Source organism: Halyomorpha halys, unplaced genomic scaffold (genome assembly GCF_000696795.3).
Source record: "Halyomorpha halys isolate HHAL.00 unplaced genomic scaffold, Hhal_1.1 Scaffold146.1, whole genome shotgun sequence".
Taxonomy (NCBI): domain Eukaryota; kingdom Metazoa; phylum Arthropoda; class Insecta; order Hemiptera; family Pentatomidae; genus Halyomorpha; species Halyomorpha halys.
This window is the reverse complement of record NW_027110622.1, coordinates 8,768-33,695: the sequence shown is the minus strand read 5'-3', so window position 1 is coordinate 33,695 and position 24,928 is coordinate 8,768. Positions and strand designations below refer to the sequence as shown.

The window sequence follows — 24,928 nt, the reverse complement described above, 5'->3', positions numbered from 1 at the left end:
GCTTTGGAAAAGAATCCAATTATAATAATAGTTTTTACAGGACTCAATATAAATGAATTATTAATTTATTTTTGGATAATTGCCTTCAACGATCATCCTGGTATCCCAATTAAATCTTAAGACAGTACATAGCACCTTTATGTTTAAAAATATACTACTAATCTGAAATTCATCAATATACCCTATAGTCAAACAATAATGTAGGCTCTCCTTCATAATATTGAAAAAGCTTCAATTAAAACCAAATAATATAATTTCTGTTAATTTTATTGCTCTCAGTATTACTACTACAATCTACCTCTCAGTTGGTGAATAAATTGATGAAATCCAATATTGACTCAATAATAATCATGTAAGAGCCCCTCAAGCGAGTACAAACAACATTGGAATCATGCTTGGGTAACTGTTACCTAAAATTAGGTAAAAAAAAACTGAGCACAAAAAACATTGGAGTAATATTTGGGAACTGTTACCTAAAATTAGGTTTAAAAAAAACACTGAATTTGATCTCTCTAATAAAATTTTATTAAAAAAAAAATACTTTGATTTATACTAAAATAAAAACCTAAATTGATAAATTAGATAATGTACAAAAACATTACTTAATACAAACATTTCATATTAAATTACCTATATCTAGGTTAAAAAAATAAAAATAAAATTGACAGAATATTTTATACTCAAGAAAATGTAATCCTAAGACTTGTGGAACGCAGAACAGTAAAATCACAGAGATTTAGTTATTAATCTATGACTTAACAGGTACATACTTAAAACTTTATGGCTATAAATAATAGGGGCAAAATCTGTCCTGCTGAACTTAACATTTTTAAATCACCATAGAATAATTTTTGATAGTGCAAAACTTATCTGATAATAAAGATCATAACCATTGTTTTGTAATAGTTTTTCATTGATTATTTATAAATTATTAATGATAACAGTTGTCACTACCTGGGTCATTACTTATCCATCATAAAAACAGGAAAATTCTTTTATCATAAAGAAGTATCTCAGATCAACTGATATTACTTTATAATTTATTATATACACTATAATTTATTGTCAATATATGTATATATTATATACATGAATTGTGTATTGATATATTAGCTATCATACTATCATTGACTTAAAATAATAAATTTAAACTAATACAAAAAAATAATACAGTTGTGTTTAACACTAAAAGGAAACATTACATGCCAAAATGTTTTAAAACTATAGTAGTGATTGTTTATAAAATAAAATATTAACTAATTTAACATCTTTAAATAATAATCCTGTGTTGTAACTATTCTAGGTTACATTCTATTATATCCCTTTTAATATGAAACATCAAAATTGTGAACAATTTTTTTTATATTTAAAATTATAATTAATAATATTTTTTAAGAATCTTAACAATATTTACTACTTACTATAAATAGTAATAAATAGTAATTTCTATAAACAATATATACAATTCAAGTATAGCTTGACAGTTATAGAATAAAATATATTTAGCGATCCTTGACAAAGAACTGTCCTAAGAGATTAGCAGCTCCATATATTATGATAAGAATGTACATTGCATAGGAAGGGGTAGATAGCTTGCCGCTTTTCTTGAGAATAGCAAGCCTGAGGAGACAAGGAATGGCGAAGACGTGGACCATGCCACTCAGAGCGCCAGTAAACCTGAAATATTTTGGTGGAATATTCATTAATATTAAGGGTTCTCTCATCAAATTTCAAACAGATCCTAAGCTCTATTTTTCATTCACTAAAATTCATATTATTTGATTAGAAGATGCATATTTTTACTTAACCAATTAGTGTAAGAAAATACCTTATCCTACAGATTTCTCTTATTATTATTTATAATCAGTAATTATCGCTTTTATACCAATTATAGTGTGGCTAATTATTAAAAAAAACTATTATTATTCAAATCATAAATGACAACCAATCCGTTAATGGAATTACCACTTGTATGGGAGTGATATAGTTTTTTATTTTATAAATTTTATTGCTTAAAAGAACAGAACTTAAATTAGACTTCCTTTAAAAAAAAATTCAGTTCATTAACTAGATTACAATAGGAAAAATAAAATTTAAAAAAAACGGTTGAAACAACAGCTCAAAATAATAAAATGAAAGAGAATAATTATTAAGTTAAGAAAAATCAATAATTTTGATTTTGTAACTGTTAATCAAGATTCTTCTTCAAGCCTCTTTCTTCATCCTTACAACAACTGTCATGAATTTGTACTATGAAATTATATTGAAATACATAAATCAATCAATATGTTTTGACATTTATCTACCTCTTCATCAAACCCAGTTTATCTCAACTAAAAAATGAATCATGCTAAATCTGAAATAATCCAAATAACTTTTAATAAATGTTACTTTTTACTGTTTGTTGCAATATACTATATTAAATGATATATTTAACAAGAAACTAAAACTGTTTTACTTTTTGTTATTGTTTTTATTTTTTATTTAGATACTAACTATTTATTTAACTTTTTTAAAAATAAATTTCATTGTATAAAATAATATTACATGTTATTTATTATATTTCATCCATACTCTTGAAATTGCAATTTATGTCCTGTTTATAAATTTGTAAATGTATTTTTGCTTATATCAATGTATTATATGTATATAAGTTGTACTTATTTGTTCATGTAATAGGCTTTATATCTTAGATATAAATTATTATATTTTATTAACTTAGTGAACCATTATGCTTGGTTGAAATAAATCCATTAAATGAAAAACCTAATGTTGGAAGTTAATTTCTTGAGATGTGTTCAGTGTGATTGCAGTGAATTTGATGTTTCAGAAACCTTCTATCTGAATGCCTCATGCTTTTACACAAAAATAGCGACTATCTAATTTTTAAGATTAGTGCTTTCTTTTAACAAATTTGAGATTGCCAAGATTCATTTTTCAGAATTGCAATAAACATATATTAGCTGTTCATGTTAAGAACTTGAACTACTCCAACCCATGCTATCTCTAATAATCACAAATATCAAGTCCTTGAAGGGCAAACTATTGTAACGAGCAAATTTATATATAATATTATAAATGTTATTTTATTGTAATATTACCTTATTATGGTTCCAATTTTGGGGAGGAATACTGCAAACAATACACAGACTATAACGACAAAGGCGTTAAAGAGGAGTATGTGAACCCTGCTTGGATAGGGGTTCCCCACCAATGCTACCATAGTCTGGACTCTTAACATGTACGAGATCAGAGGAAATACAGTCATCAACTGGAATAGTAGAAATGCTCTCGCTACTACAGTCATTGTATCCCATGTATCAAAGTTATTGAGTAAATTCTGTAATTAAAGGTATGAAATAATATTTATATTTTTAGATTGCTTGACACAAATGATTTAAACTATTTATTGTCCATTATTATAACTGCAACAACATCAAAATCATTTTTGAGTTTATAGAGTACATATAAGTTCAACAGAATTAAATTAATTGAATTAAACATTATCGATTTATAATGTTCCTCATACTATTCATAATTAACTATAATATTGGAATTAATAATTTAAAAAATGCTGATGATCTTTATAATTAATCAGAATAACCTCATTTATTTTAAAGCACAAATAAAATTTTACTGCTTGAAAATGGGGCAAAATATTACCTGGTTTATAGGGGCAAAGTATTAGCATAGATGGACTAATGTTTAAAACATATAATTTTTAGCAGATAGAAGCTTAAATTAATCATAAAAGTAAAAACTGTATAGTTAGTTACATTGTTGTGCAATAAGGGTATTTTTTTAAAGATAAGATTTATTAAGAACTCAGGGATAATGATTTGAGCTAAACTGACCCTATGAAGCTGAGCTAACTGAATATATAACAAAATTTTCCATTTGCAATAATAATAATTTTAGTATCAACATCCTATGAAAAACTAACTTACATCTTGAATACATAACTTCGCCAGTGGGAACCCTAAGTAAAACACCACTCCAATAGTTAGGTATGTAAGCATCACTAAAATGTAGGCTACAGTCAAATCTCTACCCTGCCAAATGATAAAATAATTTTATTGAAAGTTAAAATTAATAATTTGATTAATGAGAAAATATATTTTTTCATTTATTACATTACATAAATAAGAGAAAAAATAAAACCAATATAAATATAAATTTTCAACAAATTAATCTAAAAATATTGACATTTTTAATTTAGTCCCAAATCTTACATTGTTTTTTTGGTTTGCATTACTTCTCATTATTGTGATGATAATATTGTGAATAAAGTAAGAGAGTGCCAGCATGCCTGACATTGCTGGGAAGCTTCCTTTGATAAGAGGAGTGTAATGTATACTGGTCACATCGTGTATGTCGATATTGATGCCCCAGAAAGAAGACTTGATGATGACAAACAAAATGATATACATGACAGACAATGTACCTGTAAAGATCATGAGTATAATATTAAAAAACATAGAGGAATTACACAAATTAATCCATAAGATGTGAAACTCTAGACTATTGTTATGTTACACAGCTTTCAAGTTTTCATACTTAATAATGTTGTCTAAAATATTTACTAAAAATATCAATCAAATTATTAGTTCAGAAATAATTTGAAAGTACCTAAGGAATTGAACTTAGTAAAGAATGTTGGTGATTTGAAGTTGAGTAATGGTCCAATAATTAGAGCTAGAAATATCGGAACAGTATGTTGCAGATCCCATAACCTTTTGTAGAGGGAAATTTCTTTCAATGGATCATCGAGTATTTGTTCTTTTGGTAATGGACACAAAGCTGAAACAAAAAAGATGATTTTATTGTTAATAATCTAGAGAATAAATTCAAAGATTAAAAACAGTAAAATCTAATTAGAGGATAATATTTTTAGTAATATGCACAAGAATTAAACATAAATGATATGCAGAAAATGATGATGTAGACATTAATTAAGTGCTAAGTTTTTTATATGAACCGATAGTTGAAAATGTTGGAGTGAGTGTCATAGAGTGTTTGGTTCAGAAGGTTGTAGGTTTGATTCCCACCTGGGTTAGTAATTATTTGTTTAGTAGTAGAGTTGAGAAATTAACCTTGTCATTCTCACTCTGAGGCTGCATAGGTCCTCAATGGATTTGAGAAGATTGTAACTGAGGGAGTTGAGGCATCACTTTAATTGCCTCATAATTGCAATGTTGCTGGTTCAATTTTGGCCTGTGTGATTTGTCTTTTATTTTGTGGCAATCCCCCAGAGTAAAAACTTAATCCTCTCACTCTGGATAGATTAGTGTGGTTTCCTCTAGGATAATTTTCATTTTTAGATATAGTGGTATGTATGTATACATATGTGTGAGTGTGTGGGTATATAATTAGCTATCAATAAGAAACTGAATAATCTTGCTTACCACCTACTAAGCTGGAATTCGTGCCAACATCGTCTGATAGAGCAATAAATTCTTCCTTTACCCCTAATTAAAAAAAATAAACACATTTAATCAGCTTTATTATATTTAATAAGTATAAAGATGTTAAAAATTACAATGGTATTGATTGAATATATATTATGAATAACTATTAAATAATAAGCAAATCTATTAAAATTTAAATAAAGCTAAATGTTTTTCGTTTTCAAAATTATGAAAAAATTATTTAGTAACTAAACTATAAAACAATTAACAACTAAGTTATAAGAAAAAACACACACAACAATGATAAAAAAATATCACAAAAAAGGAAAATGGAAAAAAAGACTTCAGAAGCAGCAACTCAAGACAGAATAATAGGACAATAAAAATAAATATCAAAAATTCCCATAACATTAAGAAACAAATTCCAATAAATGGAATAAAGTTATTTTTCCTTAGCTTTGAGACAAAGCCTGGGTGTGATAAAAACAAGGATTATATATTTTATGACTAGACAGCAATTGATGAATAAAACCTCAATCTGAAAAGGAAATATAAGTTTCAAAGAGGATGATAACAGAAAAATATAATCATTAAGTAAGATAAAGTGCTGGTATATTTTTTCTAAGTATTTTACTTATTTTGGGTAAATTAAAAAAAGTGTACTAACTGAAAAAAAAGGTATTTAAACACAACAAAGGATGTATTAGAAAACAAACTAACAATCACCATTAATTCATGAACATCTACGAAAGCTAAGCAATTTAATAATGTAATGATAATAATTAAGTGAGTATTACAAGTGGCAGATAAAGCAGTAGATAAAGACAGACAAGAGCAAAATTTTAGCTTAATTCAAACATTTTATCTAAATAGAGAAAGAAGATTGGTAGATGAAAAAAAAATTGAAGTAATTTAAATTTAAATTAATAAAATACCCTTCAATATAAAGTCAATTGTATGCAATCAACTTAAACATTGTAACATATTTATAAATATAATAAAGTGAAAATATAAATTAAATAAATCTAACATTATTAGACACAAAGAGCAGTACCAAATTGACTGATAAAGGCCTACATACAAGTGGTTTTAGGGAATTTAGGTTGGCAAGTCATACCAATATAATTTGTTGATTGATGTTCAAAAGTACAATTTGTTGTTTTAAATTTCATTGGAAAAAATAATAAAATTACTAATAAGCAGGACTGTTCTTTATTTACATAAATATTTTGGCATTTATATAAATATTTTGAGAATTTTGACAATAAATAAACGCTTTATTCGTTTGAGAAAATAAACATTTTTTTTTCTCATTTAATCTAAATGTAATTTAATATGTTCTTATACACTTCCTAAAAAAATAATGAGCGAGTAGCATGAGAGTATACATAAAAACAATTATCGAACAATGTTTTCACTGAATTCTAGACCTTCAGATGAAAAGACAATTGAATAATAGAATGAAGGAGGCGTTCGAATAAAAAAAGAATTACAATGATAGTTGAAAACATTGTTAAAAAACACGCTCCTCTCACCAATAGTTTATAGCTAATAATAGCATTAGGCTCGGAGCTCAACTCATGTCCAGGTAAAATTGGAGAAGAAGTCAATGCAAAGAAGTAGTTTCTGGACTAATTTCATATAATTTTCATCATAAATTTCAGTCAAAATTGTCAAATAGGAGGAACACCTTTTGGGAAGAGAACTACTGCTCTACTTTAGCACTTGGCGGTAGCAACAACTGGAACCTCCATCACCGACAAGTGCTCAACGAACACTACGTGGTACACCATGCAAAGCCAAGCAAGGTGTGATTGAGAGTTATGAAATTACTGCAAACAAGGCGCTGCCGACAAAATACTTTTTCTTGCAAAGTTGCGAATCTGGGATATAAAAAAAAGGGGAACATAAATCAAATTCATATCTTTCGGTAGCACATGGACACGGAATAGCACATGAAAAGATTTCATTTCTTGTTTAGATAATTGTTTATATTATTATAAACCTAATAAGAATTAGAATACCCAACTAAACAATGGCAAATAAGGTCACAACAGAAACTTTCCCTGCAAAGTTTAAGTTTAGTTCCCTGCAAAGAAAGAGAGGATGCCCTAAGAAAATCTGGAAAAAGGGCGTGAAGAGGACCTCAGAAGAGGATTGGAGTAGCTGCCTGGAGAGAAAGACTCTGAATAAAGAGGAGTAGGATCGAATTGTCTGGAAGGCCAAAGTCCATCTTGGACTGTAGAGCTTAAGAATTAAGTGTCAAGAATTAGAAAAACCATGATTTACATCTGTCAAGTTTTTATATTTCAGCAATAATTGTCAAGTTTAACAAGAAACCGGAAAAAGTCCAGACCTTGTTTCATCAACGAAGTTTTCTTTTATTCCACTTCCATTTTTCTGAAGAGACAGAACACGAACCTGAGGATTACCATTTCGATTTGTTGGAGAATATAAAAAAATCTAAAAAAAAAGTTATGAAAAAGAAATTGTTTCAGTTTTTCTTCCATGACCTGAAGACCATAGATTTTTTTCTTAATCATTAACCTATACTAAATTAAACAATAGTAAATTCTCTGCATTTTTATTACATATTTTTTTTCGTTTTGTGTATCGCATAGGAGCATCCGCTCTTACTCCAACGCGGTCCAGTCAAATGAGGACTATAGAGTGATCTCATTGGAATAGTTTGGAGAAGTTCTGAATATTTATTTATTTTTGTCTTGTGGATGCTGATTGCGAATATCGTCTAAGTAAATTCGGTTGTCAGCCAAAAGAACAAAACAAAATCCTCCAGTTAGTGAGTACAATTACAAACTTTAATACATGTTCAAAGTTTCTCCAATATTCCAACGAGATTCTTTTCTGGTCCACATTTGATTATTTACGGGAAGGCAATGTACCTGAATGTCATAAAAACTTTTCAGATAAAAACTTTTAATATCAGAATTATAGGATTTTCTCGTGTTTTGTTTAATTTGACAATTATTGCTGGAACATGATTTATGTAAACCATTTTTTTTTTTCTAATATTAACTAGAGATATTGCATATATATTGTGACATGTTAAATAATATAAACAATTATCTGAGTATAAATTAAAAAAATGCAAACTTTAGAGCCCTTGTACGACTGGAATATACATATATATATTTAATTTCCTGCCTTTTCTGTTTTATCCCCCTAATTTGCAATATCTTTTCGTGGTAAAACATTTTTTTGGTAAAACATATCTTTTCGTGGAAAAACAATTTTTTTTCAAGCTAAAACCTTCCTGTGGCTCTAGTGGATTAGGAACTTAACATTATGATCCGTCCTCGTATAAATGCGTATAAAGGCCACAATTTAAAATTTTCATTTTTATCCAGGTGCTATAATTATATATAAATCTCGTTTCTATATACACCTAATCATACGCAGGATACCCATTCATAGTTAGGGCATAAAAGACATGTGCACTGTTAAATTAAGTTAATGAACTTGTGCCATGCATACAACCTATCAAGGATGTTATAATCAATACTTTTATTATTAATTTATTTTCCATCCTTCTTTGTCTTTTTTGTTAATGCGGGTTTCAGAAGCAGAGGGTTGTAAGTATGCCTCTGTAACAATACGATGGTGTAAGTTTTTTACACCAATACTTACTTATATAACAGTTTATATTTTAATTCTCAGTTGTATGCACCGAACTTGTTCATTTTTCATTTTCTATATGACTCAGCTGGAGTCAAACACGGGCCCAGGAGTTATTAGTCCAGTGCCTTGCCCATCAATCAGTTTGGTATTTGTCAATGTCACTTAAAGACTACTAACAACAATATTTCAACATTCCTAACCTTTGTAAATATAGCAAATGTTACCTGCGATGAAATTGATGGTGAAGTATAGGAAATTACTCATTAGGACCCAATAAACAATATTGGCTCCAAGAAGCACAACGAAGGAAAAGATCTTGGCAATGATTTCAGCTATAGGCCCTAGAAGTGCTCTTGTCAGCTCTGAAATTTCCCATGTGGGAGAACCTACGGAAATAAATGGTTTTCATTAATTTATATTTAATTGAACTTTATTCTAAATAAATACTATTGAATACAAACAAAAACGTTTGTGTTGTTGGTAAAGAATAATAAATAATAAGCGAAGAGGCAGATGTATTGGTGTGTAAAAAGCATAAAAAATTATGTCATGCAATGTACTTATTTGAGTATAATAATATGAAAATTTCTCGTAAGGGAATACTAGCAAAATCTATGGGTATCAGGCGGATACGCCAAATAATGGTTATGATGAAAGAAGAGGAATTTCTGAAAGCTTTCACACATAAAACAACAAAGAGCTCAGACAACCTGATTTTTTTGCTCGCATACAATTTAATTCGGCTCTGTATTATGCAGTAAAAAAAATCAAAAATGCAGAATGGACCGGAACTGTTCAATAAATCTTCAATCAACTTGTGCAAATGATCCATTACTTTTCAAAAAGCTGGATCATATTTTGGGCTTGTGGCGAATGAGGAAAAAACCAAATAGATGCTTGCAAGACTCCAAGAAGCTCTTGGATACCTCTACGTAGGGATTGCCAATAATAACTATAAGAGGATCGGTGTAGTTGCCTAGGAACTGGACTCCTAGGTTAATTATAAATATGGTATCAATGGAGTGATTCAATTACATGAAGAGGAAAGATTTGGCTGCTAACTACTGCTATTGTGTTCTTTATGCGCATTTAAAATAGCGATCAACACAGATCAGACCCGTGTTATCCCATGGTTTGGGGTGTTGCTGTACAAGGAATGAACATAACGTCAATCTTCGATTTGAACGGTGTATTTTAAGAATACTATTTGGTCCTTTATATAGAAATGGCGTAAAAAGGATATAAACCAATATAGAGTTACTAGAACTGAACGAGAACCATGATTTTATGAGAGTTATCCACGGTACGCTGGCCGTATTAGAAAGATGAATCCAAACACCAGATAAAAATAAATGGAAAAAAATACGCCACGAGTAGGGTAGGAAGACTCCGGTTGTGAAACATGGATGGTGTGTCCATGGATGCTAGATCCATCTTTGGCGTTCTGGACTGGAAGACAGCAGCCAACAGAAACGGCAATGGGATTTAACTTCAGGAGTACACTATTCTTCAAGTGTTGTTGCACCACGATAGAAAAAAAAATATATAATCGTTGTTGTCATATAGTTTTATTTATATCATCAATAATAAATGACGCAACGAGAATTTAACTATATTGCTTATAATTGACCTTCAAACTTCGGTTCAACTAAATAATTAAGTTCATTATAATAATCAATCACGATGCACAATTTCGTCAAGGAGTAGCATATGGTATACATTTAAAAAACTAAGCCTTGGAGACAATACGAATGTATATATAATATGAGCAGCTTTTTTCTCAATAAAAAATATGAAAATATTACCAAGATGAGATGCTGTTCTAAGGTTGAGATACGCAGTAAAAAGGCAGACTCCACCTTGTACAATCATTAAAAATGGTCCTGCCAAAAGACCTGATCTCTCCATACCCCAGGGCATCGCTAGCAAGGATGTTCCCATCATGGTGTTCCATACAGCAAATCTGCACATATAATGAACATTTTGTTAACAAATGATGAATATTAGATTATCACTAATCCTATAGCTTCAAAGTTATACTTTTCAAAGATTTTGTATAAACTAACTAGTTTTTATTATTTTGTGATTTTATTAATAGTGATCACTGAACTCGGTAATTAAAATTCTCGGCTTTTTCCAAGATTTTCACCAAAAGTTACAGGTATTTTTAAGCAGTTTTTCAGAAAATTCCCCGAATAGTAATATTTCTACACAACTGCAGTTATAAGCCAATTTTATAAATCAGTGAATCTACTACTACCCGACTACGGAGTATTGTTAGGGATATCACATCACCAGCTCATCATTAGGTTTGCTACAACTTTGGAGCAATCGGCTGTATCGATTTTAAAGTCAGAGGACTCAAACAATAAACTGAAATCTCGTGATTCTTTTGCTACAATTTATCCTCAAAATACTGAAATTAAGTCTGCTAAATCTGTCCGTCTGTTTTTTGATTGAACTTCACAACTAATTTTGAAGTTCGATGTCGCAAGTTACTCAATAACATCCCGTGAGTGTTTTCAAACAATTGAAAATCAAAATATTGATACAATACTTAATTATATTTCTTAATCGTCTTGAAATATAGAGTTTTCCAAGTGAAAGGCGAGCAGATTTTACAGTCTGGTAATCTAACACAACTAATCTCTCAAAAGCTTACTCGTTTGATTTATCACTCTTTCTTTTCTCCTGCACGGTCAATATGATTGAGTCAATATTGAATTTCGTCATTTTATTGAATGTTTGAGGGGTATATTGTAGCAATCATAACTAACATGTTATAACACCTCTACATATACCACGTTCAATAATTGTGACAACAATGTTAATCGTGTAAGTTGGGCTTTATGTTGATATAATGTCGTGAGAGCCTCATATAAAGTTGATTTAATTAAATTATGATAATACGAGGGTGCCAATCATAAATTCAAACAAATATTAACCAGGGTTTTGATATAAATTGGACATTTAATGTTCGAGGAACCAATTAGCGATTTCGACTTATATTGTCCACGCTAAGGTATTGTATATATTTGTAGAGACAGCTATTAGTTTCTGATATCCTAGCATTTAAAAGTTAAATATTAAATATTTTCTATGTGTCTATATTTAATTTTTTTTTTCTTGCCTCAGTTATTATTTTGTGTAATATAAACTCTTCACTTATTAATAATAATGGTGATAAAAGAGTTAATTGATATATAATCTTTTACTTTCTCGAGATTGGTTATTATTGTTTAAATAAAATAAATTGTATCCAAGTTAAGTCTCAAAACATTCTTTATTTCTCTAAAAGTCCGACGTTTCGGCCAATTCGGCCATTCTTAATGCCAGGTCATCACTTTAAGTAAAAATTACCCTATCTTGTCACTCTTCACAATAATACTAAAACTTTTAATTAAAAATCAATTTAACACTATTATACTTTGTTATCACAACTTTTTTATTTATTTAAAGAGTTAAGTGAAGTTATATATATATATATATAATGTAAACAAATTCGATAAAATAAAAATAAAGTAAAACATAATTAAACTTAACTAAAACAAACATCACACGGCTAAGCTAATATATACACTCAGTCTGGGTAAATGCAAACCAGGTTTGTTTTGGAAGGGAAAGCAGGATTCCAGGAAACCCGAAGAGCCTGAGGGAGGGCGCCTGGAGTGTACTCATATGAAAAAGAAGATGGAAACAATTTTAGCAGTTAAAGAGGTGCATAGATCTAATGTATTATTTTTTTTCAAAATTGCCGCCGAGTATTTTTATTGTTATAGCCAATAATTCACCTCTGTGAAGTTAGCCCCCATCCTCGAACTATTTCAATTTTTTTTTTGAGGTCTAGTAGTATCCATAACAGTTCTAGAGTTCTCGATTATTTATAGAAATAGTTTTGTTTATAGAAATAGTTTTGATGTTTAAAACATCAATAATACCGGTCAACTGCACGCGCGTAAAATTTTGTGCAACTTTAACACCGTATATCTATTTTCCTGGCAACATTAGGGATTAATTTAATAAGAATAATTTTTAGAACTCTTGGGGGGGGGGGGGAAGGGTCAACAGAAGTCTCAACAGAACTCCCAAAAAACGATAAAACATTATTCCAAAAATTTTTTATCGCGAATTTTTCACCTGAGAAATCGTAAAAATTAAAAATTTTTGGAGTTCTAGTAGTTCCTATATAAGATTCAAAGTTCCTCATAAAAAAAAAGAAACATTTAAGTTGTTTAAAAGACCGATTATGTCTGATTTCCACAGATGTTTTTGACTAAAAAATATTTTTGAGGCGAGTTCTAAAAATATCGTATTGTTGCTAGAAAAGAAGTTGGACGGTGTCAAATGTTGCACAAATGTCGTGCGTAATTTTTAATTGGTATTTTTTAAAAATTAAATAATTTAAATGTTTCTTTTTTTTTATTAGAAACTTTAAATCTTATATAGGAGCTACTAGAACTCTAAGAAGTTTTAATTTCCACGACTTCTTAAGTTAAAAATGTGCGATCAAAAATTTTTGTAAATTTTTTTGAAAGTTCTGTTGAGAGTTCTGATGGCTCCCCCGCGAGTTCTAAAATTTATCCTTATTAAATAAATCCCTATTGTTGACTGCAAAAAAGATAAGCGGCTGTGAAGTTGCACAAAAATCTTGCGTAATGTTTAATTGGTATTTTTTTTTGTATTAAACAACAAATAATTCTTTTTTTTTTATTAGGAACTTTGAATCTTATATAGGAAGTACTAGAACTCTAAGAAGTTTTAATTTTTACTATTTCTCAGGTGAAAAATTCGCGATAAAAAATTTTTGGAATAATGTTTTATCGTTTTTTGGGAGTTCTGTTGAGACTTCTGTTGACCCCCCTCTCCCCCAAGAGTTCTAACAATTATTCTTATTAAATTAATCCCTAATGTTGCCAGGAAAATAGATATACGGTGTTAAAGTTGCACAAAATACGTATTTTACGCGCTTGCATTTGACCGGTATTATTGATGTTTTAAAGATCAGAACTATTTCTATAAATAATCGAGAACTCTAGAACTCTTATGGTACTACTAGAATTAAAAAAAAAAATTGATATATTTCAAGGATGGGGGCCAACTTCACAGAGGTCAATAATTCCTAAAGTATCACAAGTAACCTAAATATATAAATTATAAAAAATTAAAGAATTTCATTGAACAATTATCCATATTTAAAAGAATTTTTCAAGAATATACGGGGGTATATATATAACATAAATTTTAAACTGAGACTAATTTTTTCCAATAAATCCATTTATAATGAAGGGATATCAAAATTTACTTTTTTAATTAGCTTTTTTACAAGAAGTAAAATGTTTGCTTATTAAAAGGTTCCTGTTATTGCTTTTGTTTACACCTTACTATGCGTCATCCCTGAATGAATATATTGTTACGAATGGTAACATGCTCCAAAGAGATTTTATTTGAATAGCTTACCGGGAAGGAAAATACAATAACTATTATGGTATGATTTCCTGAAACGTAATTCTATTTCTGACCTTACTATCTCCAGGCCGGAGGTCATTTTTAATGTCCGTAAATTTATAATTTTATATACACTCATAAAATCAATTTTTAACCTAAAATCAATAGACTAGAACTAAAATTTATAAAGAATGACAACAAAAAATGAGGAAAGAACTCGTTGTGCTGGATGAAGATATTAATGTAACATTGAAAGGGCCAATCTGCGCATTCCTATTCGCGATGGATTAAACTTTCTTGCAAGAAGTCTTAACATATTCTTTGAACTACCTAAATGAGGTATCCCATAATATATGAGGTAATGAGGTATCCAATAGTATATCATAATTGAAAGATGTTAGACCTAACGACGACCTTTAAAATTTTATCAAAATTCTGGAACCGAACATATTTTTTAATTCCCAACCAGGGGTCACTTTTTTTTTTTTTTAAATAACATATTAGCCTATAAATGTTTCGTCTTAGAAATAATACTGGGCCTTTTTGTGATAGTGTTTTTGGATCGCTCTGAAGAACTATCTAATACTGAATTACAAAACACAAAGTGGAAGACGAGAAGATATTTCATAGTCTAATAAGGAAAATTTCTTATTATTAATGAATATAATAAAATAATTAACTTGGATAATAAACCATCGTGTAATACTTTGGAGCCGTTTTTATTACGTGTATTGTGATTTAGCGATAACTAAAATAAATAACATTAAATTAAAGAATATTTATTGATGAGAAAACCGCTATTTTTATTATATAATTCGTAAATCTATAAAAATCTCTTTGCAGCAGAACTCTGAAATTAAAATGTCAATAGATAACAGTACCAACAATGATTCTAAATGCAATAAAATTAATGTGTATTTATTTATGTTTCGATTGTTTTCCAAAGATATTGCATTCATTTGATTGTTTAGTAAAAGATGTTTTACTTTCTTTGTAAAACTACTTCTTTTTTTAAAAATGAAATATATATTATTAAAATCTTATTATAGTAATTATACCACTAATTATATTTTAATGGTCTGCAAATTTTTAGTAGTATTTTTTCAGCCATAAATTTGTTATAACAGTTGTGATAACATATATTGATTAGTATACAATTCCTACCACTGGATCTATGTATGAGCATATATCTATATTTCCCAATATCAATATCTTCAAAGGAAATATATTACGTAAGAACCAAAAAACAGTAGGTATACAAGTCGCCTTGCATTATAAATATTTTTAAAAATCATTAAAATGTATTTTTAATCTTTGAATTAAAAAAAAAATTAATACTAAAATCTGTTCCACTACAATCCAAGTTTGTTTGAACTTGATTTTTTTTCTTTAAGCCCTCAAACTATCAAGAAAGATTTGTCAGACAAAAGTGGCCTACCTTTAATTTGATTCAGTGTGAGCGCAGTTATTAAGTTCTTTGTTACTTATCTCATCTGATTCATCATTAATGGATTTTCCCCCCAAAATGACGGTTTCGTTCCACTGTGCGACTTCAGGGTTGATTCACGGCTTTTATAACATATTAGATAGGGAGATAGGAGTATGCATACTCATAGAACTACCCTATACCCTATCCAAGGGATATTTCGTTTTTGTTTACTCCTATCCGGTCATTTCTGAAATACGGAGGGGGTGGAGAAACGGGGTTATCCTACAGTTTACCAAACTGTTCTAGCCAGATTGGTAGAGACAAACTTTAATTCTGTGGTCTTGCTATGAAATAAAAGTCAACCAACCAATGCTGGAACGAACCGGCACCACTACAGACTTAAAAAAACTTCTCCTTCAGTCATATATCTTGCTTAAATACAAAAATTGGTGTTTCATTTAATTTTTGATTTAGGCTGTACACACTTTTACGACACCCAGTGTGCCTTACAAATACATTTAACAGTTGAAAACTTCGATACGCAATTTTTTATGATCACAATACTTAATCTTATTATACATTTCATATACGGGTATGTAAAAGTGATACAATGTCAATCAATTAATTGATAGTAATAGTTTGTGAAAATTTGTCTAGGATTCACTAACTACTAATGGCCTGTGTACTGAAGACTTCTCATACTGAAAATCTATTGGGTATATACTATAATACTTTATAGTATATAGTCAAATATTTCACAAAGACAATACTATGCGATGGAGATCTACAAGTGGCAATGGCAAGAGTCTATCGTCTAATAATTAGTTCAGTGACACTTAAATATTTTTAAAATGTTGATTGATGTACAAAAAAGTTCCTATTAATCATGAGAAAAATAGGCAAAATTTTACTAATGACAATAAATATCTCTTTAAAAAGTTAGAAGAACCTTGGCCAGACAGAAAGATCGCGGGGGGCACACAGACACATCGATTGGGTGGGGGTCGTTGCCCCCAAGATGGCCGACGGGGCCAGTCCAGTGCCCTCCCAGCCGCCGCCCGCTGAGGTAGGTCTCTCTTATCATAATTCTTATCACTAGCATATATCACATATTTAAATTTATCATTGATCATAAGCATGGCGCTAGTAGGATATAAGAGCTTTGCTTTTCCTGTCCTCCTTTTAATAATAGATATAGCTATCAATGAAATAAAAAATGAATTATATTATTATGCAAACTGAGGTCATTAATTTGCAGTATACGTTGGCCATTCCCAGATAACTAGGAGTAGTTCTTTGAAAAATTCCATTCAGTCAATCAGTGAAAAATTCAATAAACTATACCCCATTCATAGAATAATTATGATGCATTTTATGGCTGAATAACTTTGGAGGAGTAAAAGAAATAATTTAGATTTCGAATAAAACTTCGATTAATGAAAAACAAAAATAAATATGATTAACTTATTTTAATGTGCCGACGTTCTTCCTCTCTATTTTCATTTTCTTTTCATATTTAAATTTTAAATTAATAATAACTAATATGTTCATACTTCTTTGCATTATATAAGCAATTGCATTATACTTTATTTTTATTTCATTTCCTTAAGTAAGTTATTGTACCCGCTTTTTCAATTACCTATGTATACATTTTATTTCCCGCTTCTCTCATCACTTCATTTTATTAATTCTATTTTGTAAAATTATTCTGTTTATACTTTCTTTTTATATTTTTATATATTTTTATTTTTCTATACTTACTGTGGTTGTTATCTTGTTTTGTTTTTAGAAACTCTAGCCGAAACGTCGGCACATTAAAATAAGTTAATCATACTTATTTGTGTTTTTCATTGACCGCACCCCCAACCATCTTCTCCTCATTTATCATCCACGGTCAACTATCTCTCATAATTATGAAAACTTCGATTACTTGTGGTATTCATTCATTGGCATCTTAAGTGGAATGTATATTGTCTTGATTCTTTGTTTTCTGACATACTGACTTATTAAAGTAAAATATTATTTATTTCAGAAACTATATTTTCTATTGTATTGTATTGAATGACAATCATGAGTATACTGTTTATAATGGAAGAGATTGCGGTTAAATTGAGGTAGTGGCGACATTTTGAAGTTTTAGAAATTTAAAAAAAATCTACAAATTTATAATTTTATGATATGTCAAACAGTAGTTTTTGATCGTTTTTTTCAGTCGTTCATTAGGATAGTAACGTAAACGAAGTAACATAAGTTTGGGACTTTTACTAGGGCTACATCTTTTTAGCCATGAAATAGATGATAAATATGTTATGAAAACAATTTATTCGAAATACAATAATAATAATGTTAAAATATTTTATTTCACTAAAATACTCGAATGTAATCGTAATGATTAACGATATAAACAATACCGTCTCTTGAATGACATGAGAACTGAATGAAGTGAGTTATTTTTTTCCCCAAAAATAGTAAGTGTTAGTCCAAACTCTCTCAGAATGGAGCTACCTTATTTTGTCAGCTAATTCTTCAATTACAAAACACACCAAAGGTTATGAAGGTTTTTACTTTCATTCAGATACAATTGACATATCCAGAAACTGCTTTTGAATTCTACTGGAAGCTCGAAGATTGAAATTGCTGGCCATTAAAGATTTCCCCATGGTTTGACTTTACTAGCCTGTAATTCGAAAAATAAATTATAAAATGTTAAATTTTAAGGGAGTGGGAGTGGCAAAAATGAATAGCACTGGTGTTTCGAATGCTGAATGAACATAGTTCATGTTCTATGATTTCACTTAATGAAAATGTGGATCGTTCTTTGATAACGTTCTTTAGATCTAATGATCTTAAATAAAAAGCCATACAAAAAAAAAAAAGTGAAAGGATTATTCTATTAATCAAGAGGATTAATTTTATATTTTAAGTAATTGTACCTTTATATTTATAATATCTTTATTTCATCTTACATCGAATTTAGAATTTAATTGTCCACTATCAAACAAGTATTTTAAAAAAACATAAAATAGATCAATTAATATCTAACTTTGTAATTACCATTTTTAGTATTACTAATTTATCTTTTGTAACGTTAATGATTATTGTACATAACATAGTTAACTATTACTTACAACTGTATTCTAATCAATGATGTAATACTATGGATTATTGTTTATAGTAGTAAAAATTTTGGAAAACAGTTTTTCCAATAGAAAACAAGTAGACAAGAGCTGGCTACGTCTTTCAGTACTTAGGATGTCCTAGTTTAACTTCATCGGTGATCCGAGCTATATTCAACTCAAAATCGATAGGCGACTGATTTTCATTTGATTCTTCGATTATTTGGTTGATGACCAATAAGTCTGAATAATCTATTTAGATCTTAGTAATTTTTGCTTTCGATTTATAGTAATTATATATGGAATTTATAGTATGAAAAAGTATTGTATTTCAGATTCGAGCTTCGTAGTTTCGATGGAAATACAGTTTTTGGAATCCCGTAATAACAAAGTCTCGCAAATTAGTCTCTGTGTTTTTTATCAGTCTACTTTAGATATGAAAAGTCTAAGAAACTCTAAACTCTGCGTCAGTTTCATAAGAAACTGAAATTACATATTTAAGGCGGGGAAATGCCTGGAATGTGATAGCAAAGTTTTCGATAAAATTGACTTGGCTGAAATGTCACGTGAATCAGTGAAGTGAATCATTTTTTCGATTTTCTTGAAACTGTCTCAAACGATTTTAATTAAACTCAACATGTTAATGAACAGTGGTATTAAATATCATCAAGGTATTATTCACATAGAAATAGTGTGATAAGGTTTAAATGACATGAAACTTTTAAAAAATCTGACTCTACAGTACTTTTATTTTATTTTTTTAAACTAATCAGATATTCTTGTTAGTAATAATAAAATATGTATAAATAAAAAATATTAAAGAATTTCATGAATAATAAGATAAAAGAGAGAGGGAGAGAGAGAAAAAGGACGACATATCCAAATCGTACTAAGACAAAAAAGTAACAAAACCACCTAAAATAGGCCTCTTATAATAAAAGTATAGGAACGATTGCAGACCATGAGGGATGAAAGCTCTCCGAGTAAATTAAAAGAAATAAAAAGAGAAATAAAATCATGGTAGACATCCTACCGCTGCGGCCGCTGAAAGGAAGTTGTTCTAACCCGCTTGAGAATAGGACATTCTGTCCTCACGCACACTCACCTGATCAGAAAACTACCATCTCCAACGTGCCAATTAATCACTCCGTTCGCACAATTAAACATATTTTTAAAGAATGCCGTTACTGTTTACCAACAATAAGCATAGTAGGACTGACCCCAAATTTTTCTGAAGCTCTCACAGATGAGGAAGCTAAGGTTACATTGGTGTTAAAATTTTTATAAGCTCATCGCCTCCTTAATAAATAATATCTCATTTTCGATTTTAATATTTTATTCATTTTTTTATTACTTTATTTATTTATTTTATTTTTATTATTTATTTATGTTGGAATCATGTACATGTGTGCGGGAGTGAACGCATGTGGTGTGTGTGTGTGTAGCTTTATTATTCCAATCCGTAGGCATTGATTTTTTTTATTGGTTTTACGCCTTTAAACAATAACAAGCCAAAACCACTCAAACATTCCCGATTGCATTACGGCTTCCTTATATTTTGTTAAATGGTTGTATTCGCAGGAACTAAATTTATGTTCCTCACCTTGAGGACTCATAAAATACGAATTATTATAGCAACAGAAAAATACAAATTTTTTGTTTATAATTTTCGCCTTCGTTGGTATTTTTTTTTAATAATTTATTTATTGTTATTTACAACTGTATACATATATAAACATCAAGTAAATTTGCTGTAAGTGATATTATGACATGATACAAACATGTGGAGAATCTACTCATTGATAGAACTCCAAAAACACTTCTAAAGGAGAGGATCTCGAGGCCATCTTCTTTTCAGACGCCTTGGAGGATTAATAAGTAGTGAAGGAGAAGCCAGGTTAGAAACGAGTTGGTTTGGGTGGTTGGGAAGTTTATTATGGAAGGATTGGTATCTGGTTCTGGCCAAATCGGCAACATAGGGGACATTGAGGTCCTGATGGATGATTTGGTTTGTGACAAAGAAAGGAACATTAAGGATTTTGGACTGTAAGGATTGGATTCGAGAGGAATTAGATGGTTTAGTGGAGTCCCATAGCTCAATTCCGTATGTTCAGATAGGCCTTATAATAGTCATGTAGATCAGTCTTTTGTAATGGATTGGCAGTTTGGACCGTTTGTCTAGTAAATGTTGTAATAGTCGGAATCGACGAGCAGTTTCCGGTCTTTTCAGTCTTGTATGAGGAGTCCATGTCAGTCGTTTGTTCGTTGGTATTTAATTTTTTTTTTAAAATTAAATTTACTAAATGTATTATAATAGCAATAAATAAATAAATAAAAAAAAAATTTTCGAAGAGCACAAATTTGGCGTTAACATCAAAACGAGCCCATCGAGCTAAACAAAACTTGAGGCCCAATAAGGGTGCGAAACTATTTTTCTTTTTAAAATGTTCTTTATTAAAAAATTTCAACGTTTCAGGGGCGTTGTAAAAAATTAATAGTCCGGAATAAAGAACATTTTAATAAGGAAGATGGTTTCACTGAACCCATCTAGATAATATTAAAAATCTGACAGTCATAGAACCTAAATTATAAGAGAGAAAATGTTTTCTTAGAAGTTGTTTATATATTATTTTTGTATAATCATTAAATCGAGTGTGAAAGAGTAGGATGAAGAAAATTGAGCTTATATTGATGCCAGCTAATAAAAACCTATAAAAGATAATCCAATTGCTGCACTAAAGGTTTTTATTGCACCCATTATCACACTTGTATGATCAAATGACGTAAAGGTCAGCAAAAATAGATGTAATTCAAAAATTTTAATGGCAACTAATATTCGAAGGGTCTAACAGAAAAAATCTACACTTCAGGAAATTTTAGAGTAAATATGAAAAACCAATTTTGATAAAATAAGACCAATAAACCTGGATTAAAAAAAAACAAACTTAATATACTAAATTAAATTAAAATAAAAGTATAAAACCTTATTTTATTGTTGTTGTTGGGGAATAAATTAAATTAAAAGAAAAACAAAATTCTAAAAACCTTGTTTTATTGTTGCTGTGTCGTTTTATTTACCTTGTTAATAAGAGATATTGTATACTTATTGTGTTATAAAATTTTCTGAAGTGGAGAATGTTAGTTTTGCACCTACTCACCCTTGTATGTTGGACCCTTAATTAATAAAATTTAATTATTTATAATTTGAAATTTAGCACTATTTTCTATGTTATGTTATTGGAAAATGATAATAAAAAATATGATTGAAAGTTAATTTACTGTTTCAATTATATAGGTACTTGAAATCATTGCATTAAAAAAAATTGTATGAATTTAGTGTTCATTAGAGGATTTTTGTTGGGCGAAAATTATAAAATTTTGGAAAACAGGGTATCGTACGATGCACTCTAGTGGTTTTTAAAGACTAATAAACCGGAAACAGCTGACGAGAATAGCCTTGGGAAGGAGGTGGTTGCTGACGGCTTTACGAAAAAGTAAGAAAGGATTTATTTATTCTATTATTTATTTTCTTTTATACATATTTATTTGTACAAAGTATTTATCTGTAAAATTAACATGTTGGAGTTTCTAATACTGCAAAATGTCACCCTCCTTTAAAAACATTAAAAGTAGTCAGTATATTCAAAATGTTTTAGAGTATCCGTTTTCAATCGCACAATACACTATGTTTGGGAGATCAAGAAAATTTCTGGTGTGTTCAATGTAATGGCTTACAATAAGCAGTCGAGATGATTAAGAATCTCAGTTTTACCAGTCAATAGAGTTACAGGTCCAATATAATGCTGGGGTTTTACCAATGTTTTTAATTAAGTAGCCAACTTTCCAAATTTAGGGACTTTAAGTTACTGAATTTAGTATTCTAACTTCAAATAGTGCATAGCAAAACAGCTAAATCTAAATTTCATAATTTATATTTTTAGAGAATTTAATCTGAAAATGTGTTTTGTAACAGTAACAGACAGGCCTTAAATTACTTGGCATCAATAAGGAACATATATCTGAGTTAGGAGCAGACACGCAAGAAAAAAAAACATTATTTTTTAAATCAGTAATCACTAGTAGAAGAAGATGAATATAAAATAAAACCAGCCAAATTATAACATATAATCAGATGTCAAAATAAAAATAAAAAAGTTCGGAACTGACTGCACCTAGTTTTATCCCATATATTTTTATATAAAGATTTTAAGAACAAACCTCAATGTCTCTGTAGGGTACTCAAGTAAAAACAATAATATTTATTAGTTATGAATACAATTAACCTGATTTTTATATAACATTGAATTTAAACTATCAGTACACAGGTTTCTTCTAAAAGCATTTTCATGCCAAGATTCATTTTTTACTTTAATTACTCGTAATACTACCTGTATCAGACATCCACTAATTCTAAGTGCAATTCTATACTTTGATTATTAATGAAATCATGAAAATCATTTTATAATACATAAAACTGAAAAAAATAGTGGTAAAGTTATAAAACAAAATCATTTAGCAACTTAAAAATTTCTATAACCAAACGTCTTCTAAAACATGTTGCAAAGAATGAACGTTGTTTGTGTGTTTAGTTCAAGATGGGTCTACCAGGGGCCTATTTCATAATAAAGTACGAACTAATACTACTAGTCTTGTCGATTTAACTTAATACAATTACATTGACTTGTACAATAGTAACTTGTACTTAGTACTCTTTAACTCCTGTAATATCACAAACAGTCCCCCCTATTATGAAAAAAATAAGTATTAGTGTAATTAACACGTTGTTTCTATACTTATATTTTGAACTAATGCTATTAGCTTTCATTATGAAATAGGGCCCAGGGGGATATGGGCTAGCAAACATAGTCCCGAAAAATAAATTGCAGATATTTTAAAATTTGTACATAGTCTGACATTTTCATTTCATTTCCGCGGGCATTTACATACTGAGGCCAACTCTATTTCAACATGGCTATCACCAAAGATGAATAATACTTCACAAAAACACTAGGTATACCTTTAATAATCAGAAAATTATTCTTCACAGAATCATTCAAAGATAGAGGTATTAAAAATAAGAATATTTAACAAAAAGTAAATATAGAATTTTTCCAAATTGTTGACTTATTTGCCCGAAATACATCCTTGGACAGTATCGCGCATATTATTGTACGAGAAAATACATACTTTAGTGAACATAATTTGAATTAAAAGATCCACAACAATCCATATTAGATTATATTATTAATATTATAGACTAAGCAACCATTCGTCTCCACTCGATAGAAATAATTAGTTCAATGTAAGGATTAATAGAAGAAATGGGCCTTAACTGGACTAAATTGCGTGTTATCAGCACGCGAGGCCATTGAAAAGTTATTGCCTGTCATTGAGCGGCATGCGTATACCATGTGCAGAAGAGGAGCAAAAATTGTGTCCTAAGAAATCTTGCTGATATTGGCTACGTGAGCCTTGTTCCACACGCTGTCACAAGCCTTAGTGACATCAAGAATAGCCTTCAGAAAAATTAGTGCGTATTCAGTGTTATAGCCGGGCTTTTGTTAGGAAATACGAAATTCGATTGTTTACATTCACTTGCATTGCTGATAAATAGCTCATACCTGGATTAATATTGCAACTACTATTATTTCTTACTCGCAAAAAAAGTTTCTTCTACTTGATGGTAAATAATGCTGTGTAATAACAGGTTCCCTGGGTTTGTTAAGCTATTTAATAGTACCTATAAAATACATTTATTTGTAATGGCCTCTTACTTACATAGTTACCATGCTGTTCTGTTTACTCAACGGCGGCTCAGTCCGACTCGCCTGGTTCCGCTGTAACATTGCACAAAGTGCATTAGAATATAGAAATTATGCAGGATTATTTAA

General features: G+C 29.5%; 1 protein-coding gene across 1 annotated transcript; it reads right to left on the bottom strand.

Annotated features, from left to right (window-relative positions):
- Positions 1 to 863: 863 nt before the first annotated feature.
- Positions 864 to 24,874, bottom strand: LOC106678550 (sodium-coupled neutral amino acid transporter 9 homolog; the record flags this gene model as incomplete). Its single annotated transcript, XM_014417125.2, is given in 9 exon segments — positions 864 to 1,677; positions 3,102 to 3,340; positions 3,948 to 4,052; positions 4,233 to 4,444; positions 4,630 to 4,800; positions 5,406 to 5,468; positions 9,272 to 9,433; positions 10,853 to 11,010; positions 24,816 to 24,874. Coding segments are annotated over 9 exon segments (1,344 nt in total), but the record flags the coding sequence as incomplete, so codon positions are not given.
- Between the last annotated feature and the right edge of the window lie 54 nt (positions 24,875 to 24,928).